An 11,005-nucleotide genomic window follows, 5' to 3' on the forward strand; every position below is an offset into this window, starting at 1 on the left:
GATAAATCTTTGTGGGAAAATGGAGGAATAGTGAGGAAAAGTGTGATGATTTCAGCAGAGGCAGGGACAATTGGTTGGCTGACATCAATGGATGTGAGCGCCCACAATAGCCTTGTCGCATGGGTTAAAAAAACTAACTTCCAATTTTCACCAAGATCTACTAGGGACCAGATTTAAGTGGAGCAGATCCCACTTGTGGGTTTGTCAAGAGGGTTCTGCCTGGGACTTTCTCCTGCCCATCAGCTTCCTCAGACCCTGTTTCAGGTCTTTGTTTCTCAGACTGTAGATAAAAGGGTTTAGCATGGAGGAAAGAACTGTGTAGGCAAGTGTTGCTATGTGGTCCCTGGCTGTGTAGGTGGACAGGGGCTGTAAATAGACCGAGAAGATGCTTCCATAAAACAGTGTTACCACAGTGAGGTGAGACCCACAGGTGGAGAAGGCTTTGCGTTTCCCAGCAGCTGAGGGGATCTTGAGAACTGAGATGAAGATTCGTAGGTAAGAGAAAGTAATGCAGAGAAATGGGGTCACCAAAAGAACAGAACCTTCTGACATTATCACAATTTCATTGACAAATGTGGAAGAGCAGGACAATTTCATCAGGGGACTGAGGTCACAGAGGAAGTGATGTATAACACTGGAGTCACAGAAGATGAGGTGATTCAGTAGCAGTGTGTGTAGGAGTGAGTGGAGGTGAGGAAGTGAGCAGGAAAAGGCCACCAGCAGGACACAGCGGTGGTGGTTCATGGTGGTGACATAGTGGAAGGGGTCACAGATGGCCACATAGCGGTCAGAGGCCATGACCACCAGAAGGCCGCTGTCAGTGTTGCCCAGAGCATAAATGAAATACATCTGTGTCAGACACCCAGCATAGGAGATGGTCTTCTCTGACAGGAAGTTCACTAGCATCCTGGGGACAATGGTTGTTGTAAAGCAAATGTCAGTGAAGGACAGGAAACTCAAGAAGAAATACATGGGGTTCTGGAGCTGGGAGTCAGAGTGGATGGCCAGGATGATGAGTAGGTTCCCGATTATGGTGACCAGGTATATGGTGAGGAAGAGGATAAAGAGTGGCTTCTGGTCTTCAGGCCGGGAGGAGAGACCCAAGAGGATGAACTCAGAGACACTGCTGGTTTGGTTGACTACTGCCATTGACGTGGGTCTAGTTATATAAACGATCTTTTGTTATTTACCTTACTCCAAGTCCACAACCCAGAAAGTCTTTGTTTTCTCTGTTTCGTCACAGTTAGCTGCTATACAGGGACAGCTTGTCAATCTCCCTTGATGTGGCCCTCCCTTCCCAAATCCATGGCATCATAAGGCCTTATAGTGAAGGCTGGAGGGACAGAAGAAGAGTTTTCCTTTAGAAACCATCAGAGTTGCATTGGGTGTTATACACAACTAATGAATCATTAACACTACATCAAAAACTAATGATGTATTATATGTTGGCCAATTGAACTTAATTAAAAAAAAAAAAAAGAAGGAAACCATCAGAGATGGACCTCACTGATTCCAGTTCACTATTCCTATTCTGTGAAAGCACTGTTCCCTTGCTGGAGATTTAGCAACTAAAAACAGGCAGATCCATGTATTGTGTAGCTCATGTTCTAGATGGGGAGACAGATCATCAACAACATCAAGCAGTGCATAAGGGATGGAAATGGTTGGGGGATGAGTCTGCCAAAATAACCAACAGGGAAAATCTAAGGGGAATGTTGATCCCATTTCAACAAAATGGGCTTTTTCTCCTCTGAGGACAGTCTGTGCAATCTCCCTTTTTCTGTAAATTATTTTTCCTTTCTTTAATATTTTGTCCTAAATCATGTTTGTACAGGATGGGCATCCATTGTTGAGTATTCAATTCATGCTTTATAATTCACCAGTCATATGTGTACGCAAAAATACTTATGAGAACACATTAATTTTTTATATATTAAGTGTTGATATACATATGCTTTTTTTTCAGTCTTATCCAGTTACCTGGCTATTGATATCAAGGTGGTCTCCATTTTCTTGCTACTACAAAAAACTCTGCGATGAGAGATCTTATATAAGTGAAGTGTGTTAAATCAACTTTTTAGAGTCAGTATAGCCACCCATACCTCATTACTGGACATATTACATAGAGATTTTCAAATGGTTTGAGATAATGGTTATTTATATACTCCTACTTACCATAAAAATCTCTACAATGAACATACTTAAATCACCAACGTGTTTGAAATAATTTCTTTAGAAGCACTATATACTTTCACACCTTTTCAATGATCTTTTTACATTGGAATTTTTATGGATTAAATACTGTTATTCTAATATGTTAATTCATTTAACATTGAAATATTAATATATTAATTAATTTAACAAATGCAGTAATTATGTTAACAATTAAATGATGTCATGTGCATAACGGTGATTATGGTTAATAATACTTTATTGCATATTTGGAGTTTGCTAAGAAAGCAAATTGTAAAAGAATGCTTATATTTTATTTTATTTTATTTTATTTTATTTTTCTTTTAGAGAGAGACAGTGTGTGTGTTTGGATAGACAGTGTGAGCTGGGGAGGGGCAGAGGCAGAAGGAGAGAGAGAATCTTAAGCAGGTTCTATGCCCAGTATGGAGCCTGAAGTGGGGCTCAATCCCAAAACCCCAATATCTTGACCTGAGCCAAAATCAAGAGTCAGATGCCTAACCAACTGAGCTGTCCAGGTGTTCTGACTCAAGAGAAACTCTTCATCTTCATCAGTCTCAGTGTCACCTTCCCTTATCCGCTATTACTGGTTGTTCTCAAAATCAATTAACTCACATGCTTAAAATATACTCCTCACTGCCAAGTTGTCAGACTAATATGATTTTGCAAGATCTTACAGAAGAAATCTTAGTTTAGCACGGAATGATTTGAGTGAACCAGTAGTTAAAGTTAATAACAATAGCCAATATTATTGAAAATTTACTCCCTGTCAAGCTTGTGCTAAGTACCTCACAAATCCCACGATGAAGGACCATGAGGCATGTGTTCTTATCAGGCACCTGAAGCTTAGAGGTGAAGTGGTTTGCTCAAGGTCACCAAAGAAGTGAATAGCAATCAGGATTTGAACCCCAAGCTGAATCACTCTGAAGCCCTTGCTCTTAACCCTTAGACTACACCTCCTCATGATTTGGTGTGTATATTGTGTGTCACAATCATACACAGGCACTGTTTGCCTCATGGTGGTCATTTCCTACATGACCATTCCTTCTACCCCCTTAACTGACAAGCTTTCCTCTCCAGTATTCAGAATCTATCCTTGTAGTGGCTAGGGAGATGACCTATCTTTCTGTCTTATACAGATGGAGGATTTGAAGTTTTGAACCCCCATGATTAACTGGCCAAAATCAGGTGGAAAAAATTGGCCATGCATGGCTGGGGCATGTCTGTCATGTGGAGTTGTGGTCAGTGCTGGGCAGTGTCCTGGACTTAAGACAAAAGATGGGGTTTGATTTTTCCTCTGTCACTTGCTCATAAGCTGATTCCTGATGTTTTATGAATAGCAAGTGAGATACCATGTCTGCAAAATAATTTGTCAAACAAAAGTCAATAATAAACAAGGAGCCATTTGTGAAAAGGCTGCTTGTGGAAATAAGAAATCAGTGGAGGTTTGGGTTAATTAATGAGGTTGGGTGATCCAGGTCATAGACTGAGGATCACCTATTCTGATGACTAGGAAAAGGGAAGGTTTTGAGACTGAGAACCAGGAAGAACAGTCTTCAAAGTACAAGGTGAGAGGGTAAGGCTGAGAATACAATAGTTTTCTTTCTTTTTTTTTTAAACTGATGGTGTTTTCCTTCCACCAAATTCCACAGTGTAGACTGCCTAGAGGTCAAACTAAAAGCCAGATGGAGGTTTTAGTTGTACCCTATGACTCCTTAATCCATGAAAGATTTGAAACTCTCAGGTGTTAGAGCTTGGAGGAGCCAAGCAGGTGGCCAGCTTACTGAAGCTCACCTCCAGATCCAGATGCTCTTCTTTCCTTCCCACTGTCTCCAGAAGCTGGTCTACACCACACCTGCTACTCAGCTGCCAGTCTGCTTCTCAGCCAAGCACAGCCCCCTCGTGTTTCTCCTACAACATTCTGGCTGATGAACAAGGAGAGGAACAGGAAAGACAGAGGAACTGATATGCTACTTGGAAAAGATAGCATGTTTCCCCTCACTGGCCTCCAACCCCTCATGTCTTGTCCCCAGCATGCTGCTGCTTTCCTAGCTCCCCATCTCAGAAGACAGAGATGCCCTGACTCAAGGGACAAGGACCCTCTTGATTGTGAAAGCCCAGGCAGCATCTCCTGAGTCTGAGCTTTGCTCTGTTGGCCTCCAGGGTCCTTGTTAGGCTGAAGAAGTTGTGGTTTGATGACCTCTCAAGGGAGCTGGTCCTGTGATCACTCTAAGCAGAGTCAGCAGACTGGGAATCACACCTAGCAGGGCTGACTCCAGGGGAAAAGGGAGCCCTGAGGCTTCCTGTTTTGGTGTGGGGACTCATCCCAGAGCTTCTTAACCTCAGTGCAACCACCTTCAGGTGTAAGGTTACCTTGTGTATTTGAGACTTTTCTAATTCTTTGGGAAAGGCTTGTATTGCTATGTACTTCCCTCTTAGAACTGCTTTTGCTGTATCCCAGAGGTTTTGAATAGTTGTATTTTCATTTTCATTTGTTTCCATGAATTTTTTCTAGTTCTTCTTTAATTTCCTGGTAGACCCATTCATTCTTTAGTAGGATGCTCTTTAACCTCCAAGTGTTTGAGTTCCTTCTAAATTTCCTCTTGTGATTGAGTTCAAGTTTCAAAGCACTGTGGTCTGAAAATATGCAGGGAATAATCCCAGTCTTTTTGTACCAGTTGAGACCTGATTTGTGACCCAGTGTGTGATCTATTCTGGAGAATGTTCCATGTGCACTCGAGAAGAATGTGTATTCTGTTGTTTAGGATGGAAGGCTCTCTATATTTCTGTGAAGTCCATCTGGTTAAGTGTGTCATTCAAAGCCCTTGTTTCCTTTTTGATCTTCTGCTTAGATGACTTGTCCATTGCTGTGAGGGGTGTTAAAGTCCTCTATTATTATTGTATTATTGTCAATGTGTTTCTTTAATTTTGTTATTAATTGGTTTATATAATTGGCTGCTCCCAAGTAAGAAGCATAAATATTTACAACTGTTAGATCTTCTTTTTATTATTATTATTATGTTCAGTTAGCCATCATATAGTACATCATTAGTTTTTGATGCACAAGCTAACCTTGCACCTAAAGGACCTGGAGAAAGAACAGCAAATAAAGTCTAAACCAAGCAGAAGAAGATAAATAATAAAGATTAGAGCAGAAATCAATGAAATAGAAACCAGAAAAACAGTAGACTAGATCAATGAAACTAGAAGCTGGTTCTTTGAAAGAATTAATAAGATCAATAAACCTCTGGCCAGACTTATCCAAAGGAAAAGGGAAAGGACCCAAATCAATAAAATCATGAATGAAAGGTGAGAGATCATGACTCACAGCAAGGAAATAGAAACAATTTTTAGAAATTATTACCAGCAACTATATGCCAACAAATTAAGCAATCTGGAAGAAATGGATGCATTCCTGGGAACTTATAAACTACCAAGACTGAAACAGGAAGAAATCAACAATCTGAATAGACCAATAACCAGTAACAAAACTGAAGGAGTAATCAAAAACCTCCCCAAAAACAAGAGTCCAGGGCCAGATGGCTTCCCAGGGGAATTCTACCAAACATTTCAAGAAGAAATAACACCTATTCTACTGAAGTTGTTTCAAAAATAGAAACAGAAGGAAAACTTCCAAACTCATTCTATGAGGCCAGCATTACCCTGATCCCAAAACCAGACAAAGACCCCATCAAAAAGGAGAATTACAGACCAATATCCCTGATGAACATGGATGCCAAAACTCAACGAGATCCTAGCCAATAGCATCCAACACTACAGTAAAAGGATTATTCACCATGACCAGGTGGGATTTATTCCTGGGATACAAGGGTGGTTCAACATTTGGAAATCAATCAATGTGATAGAGCACATTAATAAAAGAAAGGACAAGAGCCATACGATCCTCTCAATTGATGCAGAAAAAGCATTTGACAAAATACAACATCCTTTCCTGATTAAAACTCTTCAATTATTAGATCTTCTTATTGGATAGAACCTTTAAGTATGATATAATGTCCCTCTTCATCCCTTACTACAGTCTTTTGCTTAAAATCTAATTTGTCTGATATAAGGATTGCCACCACAGCCTTCTTTTGCTGTCCATTAGCATGATACATTGTTCTCCACCCCCTCACTTTCAACCTGGAGGTGTCTTCGGGTCCAAAATGAGTCTGTTGTAGACAGTGTATGGATGGGTCTTACTTTTTTATCCAGTCTGATACCTTGTGTCTTTTCATTGGAGCATTTAGCCCATTTACATTCAGAGTAATTACTGAAATATATAAATTTAATGCCAATGTATTTCCTGTAAAGTCACTGTGTCTGTATATTGTCTCTGTTTCTTTCTGGTCTATGTTACTTTTGGGCTCTGTCTTCACTTACAGGATCCCCTTTAATATTTCTTGCAGGGCTGGTTTAGTGATGATGAGTTCTTTTAGTTTCTGTTTGTCCTGGAAGCTCTTTATCTCTCCTTCCATTCTGAATGACAGCCTTCCTGGATAAAGTCTTCTTGGCTGCATGTTTTTCTCATTTAGTACCCTGAGTATATCATGCCAGCCCTTTCTGAACTGCCGGTTCTCTGTGGATAGGTCTGCTGCCAGTCTAATGTTTCTACCCTTGTATGTTAAGGACCTCTTGTCTCAAGCTGCTTTCAGAATTTTCTCTTTATCTCTGAAATTTGCAAGCTTCACTATTATATGTCATGATGGGGATCTATTTTTATTGATTTTGAGGGGGGTTCTCTGTATCCGCTGGACTTGAATGTCTATTTCCTTCCCCAGATTAGGGAAGTTTTCAGCTATGATTTGCTCAAATATACATTCTGTCCCCCTCTCTCTTTCTTCTTCCTCTGGGAACCCAATTATTCTAATATTATTTCGCTTATGGTATCGCTGATTTCTTGAAGCCTCACCTCATGATCCATTAGTTGTTTTTCTCTTTTCCTCAGCTTCCTTACTTTCCATCGTTTTGTCTACTATGTCACTGACTCTCTCTGCCTCATTTACCCTAGCAGTTAGAGTGTCCATTTTAGAGAGCATCTCAGTTAAAGCATTTTTAATTTCCACCTGATTAGATTTTAGTTCTTTTATCTCTGCACTAAGGGATTCTCTAGTGTCTTTTATGCTTTTTCTCAAGCTCAGCTAGTATCTTTATAATCTTATTCTGAATTCTAGTTCTGACATCTTACTTATATCCATATCAATTAAATCTATGGCAGAGATTACCTCTGGTTCTTTCTTTTGTTGTGAAATTCTCCTTCAGGTCATTTTGTCCAGAGAAGAATAGATGAATGAGAGAACAAAATAAAAAATATCAACCATGACTCTAGCAAAATATACACTAGACAAATCCAAAGAGATCAGAAACCAAAAAAGAAAAAAAAAAGTGAAAAAAGAGAGAATATAATCTCACAGGTGGACAAAACAGGATCACACACTTTGTCCTGGGTGTATTTTGGTCTGTTAGAAGACACTAGATCCCAAAATGTAATGAAAGAAAAACATATGAATAAAACTAAATACAATGAAAGGAACCCAAAAATGAAGAATATATCTATAAAATGTAAATGTAAAAACAAAAACTAAAAAAAGATTTAAAAAAGAGTTGATAAAATAAGTAGTTGAAAAGTAAAAAAAGAAAAAAATGAAAAAGAAAATTTTAAACTGAAAGACTAAAGAATCATGAGAAAAAACCCTCGAATTCTACATACTATTTTCCCCTAATGCAGGAGTTTTTCAGTTCTGTGTGATCCTTTTTTATTTTTAATTTTTTTTTATTTTTAATTTTTTTATTTTTAAAGATTTTTATTTATTTATTTGAGAGAGAGAATGAGAGAGAGAGAGAGAGCATGAGAGGGGGAGGGTCAGAGGGAGAAGCAGACTCCCTGCTGAGCAGGGAGCCCGATGTGGGACTCAATCCCGGGACTCCAGGATCATGACCTGAGCCGAAGGCAGTCGCTTAACCAACTGAGCCACCCAGGTGCCCCCTGTGTGATCCTTAAACTTGGTATTCAACTGATGTTCCTGCTGGTCTTCTGAGAGGGGGGCCTGTTGCACTGATTCTCAAGTGTCTTTGCCTAGGCAGAGTTGCACGACCCCTTGCCAGGGGACCAAGCTCAGCATAAGCTGCTTCTGGGTGCTATATGCGGCTTTTGTGCCCTGAAGGCTTTTTGTGCCCCTTTAAAGGATGAAAATAAATAAATAAATAAATAAATAAATACATACATACATACATACATACATACATACATACATACATACAAATGGTGGCGCCCCATTCTCCAGCCCTGGAGCTGAAAGATATAGGCCCCCACTCTTCAGGGCCCCCTCAGGAAAAAGCAGTCAATCACTTTTGTGTGTGCCAAACTCTGCAGACTCCTGTGGTGCACACCAATGTGGATCTTCCCCATGGAAGGAGGGAGGTCTCACCACAGTTCTGCTGCTTGCTGGGCCCCTGCTCTTGGAGCAATCGCCGATCATGCACACACCTGCAGTCCTCCTCCTGGGGGAAGGAGGAGGGTCTCACAGCAGTTGTCACTTGCTGGACCCTGCTTGGAGAGTGGTTGCCCAATCATGTCATAGTTTGTGGTTTATGGCAACACCGAGCTGAGAGCCCACTCCCAGGCTCACTGACTGTAGCCAGCTTCCTCCTCTCCAATGCTTAGGAATGCTGCCCTTAGGGACCCCTGTTCTTTCTGTGACCCCAGGGATCCTGAGACCACACTGTCCCACCTAGGATTCTGCCCCACATCACCACCTGAGCACCTTTTAGGCAGGGACATCTGTCACTGGAGCACACTTCTAAAAGTTCCAATTTTGAGCTCCACTGCTAAGTCACTTTCTGGTAGCCGGAAACAGGCTTACAGAGGCTCCCTCCCACTGTGGTTTGTCTTCCAATGTATCCCCTCAGATTCACATCAGTGCACCTCCTACCTTTCAAAAAGTGGTCACTTTTCTTTTTCTTTTTTTTAAAGATTTTATTTATTTATTTGACAGACAGAGACATAGCGAGAGAGGAATCACAAGCAGGGGGAGTGGGAGAGGGAGAAGCAGGCTTCCCGCTGAGCAGGGAGCCCGATGCAGGGCTCGATCCCAGGACCCTGGGATCATGACCTGAGCCAAAGGCAGACGCTTAACGACTGAGCCACCCAGGCACCCCAGTGGTCGCTTTTCTATTTGTAGAATTGCAGTAATTCTTTTCTTAGATCTCAGGTTGAATTCACAGGTGTTCAGAATGATCTGATAGATATCTAGCTGAATTCAAGGGACCAGATGAAACAAGGGGGCCCTACTCTTCTGCCATCTTCCCTCCTCTCTGATATTTAATGTCTGAATTGTAATTTTTGTCTGTCTGGTGGGTATGCAGTAGGATCCCATTATGATTTAATTTGAATGAAACTCAGTATCTTTTAATGTAATCACATTTGGTCATTTGGATTTCCTTTTGTGTGTGTGTGTATATGTGTGTATGTATATGTGAAAAGTTTATTTACTTCCTTTTCATAGTTTCCCCCCTCACTTCTTTTTCCTTATTGATTTTCAGGGATCTTTATATATTCTTAATTTGAGTGTTTTGTTTGTTTTATGAATTTCAAATATCTTTTGTCTTTTTATTCTATAATATCTTTTGATAAACAGACATCAGTATTTAATTTTAACACAGTCCAATTTGCTATTCTTTTTTTTAATGGTGAATTCTTTCTATGTCTTGTTTAAGAATTACTTTTCTACTTCAAGGAGACAAAGATACTCTTCTAATTCTTTTATATAAAGGTATAGTTTTTGGTTTTCATCTGCAAGTTTAGAATTCATCTGGGGTTAGTTTTTCCATATGGTGTTCATAGGGATCCAAATAGTTTTTCTGTGTGACCTCTCAAATGTCTGAGCTCCATTTATGAAAAGATACTCTCCAGTGCCTCATTCATAAATCAAGTGTATACCAGTCTGTGAATATGTTTCTGGGCTCTCTACCCATGGCATTTGTCTTATTTGTCTAGTCCTTCAGCAATATCCATATAGTTTTAGTTACCATAGGTCCATAGGAGATCTTGATATTTGGTTGTTAGATATTAAGCATTGTTTCTAAATCAGCACATAAGCATTACCTGGGGACTTGTTAGAAATGCAAATCATTGGACCTCACCCAGACTTATTCAAGGGACATTGTCAGAGGTCTATGGCCATGCCCATTCTTGGAAAAAAATGATCAAATTTTCTCTTCCAAGGCCAAAGTGTTGATAGTAATAAAAGGCAACTATAGATTGGAGGTGAGATGCTTCAGACATGGAGTGTCTCCTCTTTATCTGCTTCTCCAAAATAAGAATTAGGACATTGAATAGAGGGTCCATTTGGTGATCTGACCACCTTTATATCAACCTTTTCCTACCACGACATAATATTATTACTTTTTAAAAAAGATTTTATTTATTTGAGAGAGAGAGAGAGGGAGGGAGAGAGAGCAGGGGGAGGAGCAGAGGGTGAGAGAATCCCCAGCAAACTCCATGTTATTCAATGATATGAATAACAGAGCAATAAATTATGTTACATTTTACTTAGTGATTAGTTCTACAAAAAATATATGTCCCATTTTAACAAATTAAAATATTCCAGATATGTAGAGGCTAAAAAGCAAACATCATCTCCTTTCTTATTCCATGTTATCCCCTAGAATTAACCATTTTCAATGGGAGATTTTTTTACTGAATATATAATATCACTTAATCATTATATACACATACACAGTTAAAATACAGATTTATTATTAAGTATCTTATCATTTATTAATAGGCTTATTCTTTTTAAAAATAGGCTTATTC

General features: G+C 39.7%; 1 protein-coding gene across 1 annotated transcript; it reads right to left on the minus strand.

Moving 5' to 3' along the window:
• Nucleotides 1–204: 204 nt before the first annotated feature.
• LOC116641332 (olfactory receptor 1L8-like) lies at nt 205–1,149 on the minus strand. Its single transcript, XM_032418994.1, has one exon. It carries the CDS (start codon nt 1,147–1,149, stop codon nt 205–207), a length of 945 nt encoding a protein of 314 aa, XP_032274885.1.
• Nucleotides 1,150–11,005: the final 9,856 nt, after the last annotated feature.

Source organism: Phoca vitulina, unplaced genomic scaffold, assembly GCF_004348235.1.
Source record: "Phoca vitulina isolate PV1807 unplaced genomic scaffold, GSC_HSeal_1.0 scaffold21, whole genome shotgun sequence".
NCBI classification, from domain to species: Eukaryota; Metazoa; Chordata; class Mammalia; order Carnivora; family Phocidae; genus Phoca; species Phoca vitulina.

Bases quoted from the DNA above. Each gene is read 5' to 3' on its own strand.
- LOC116641332 (XM_032418994.1), bottom strand. From the start codon at position 1,149: ATGGCAGTAGTCAACCAAACCAGCAGTGTCTCTGAGTTCATCCTCTTG.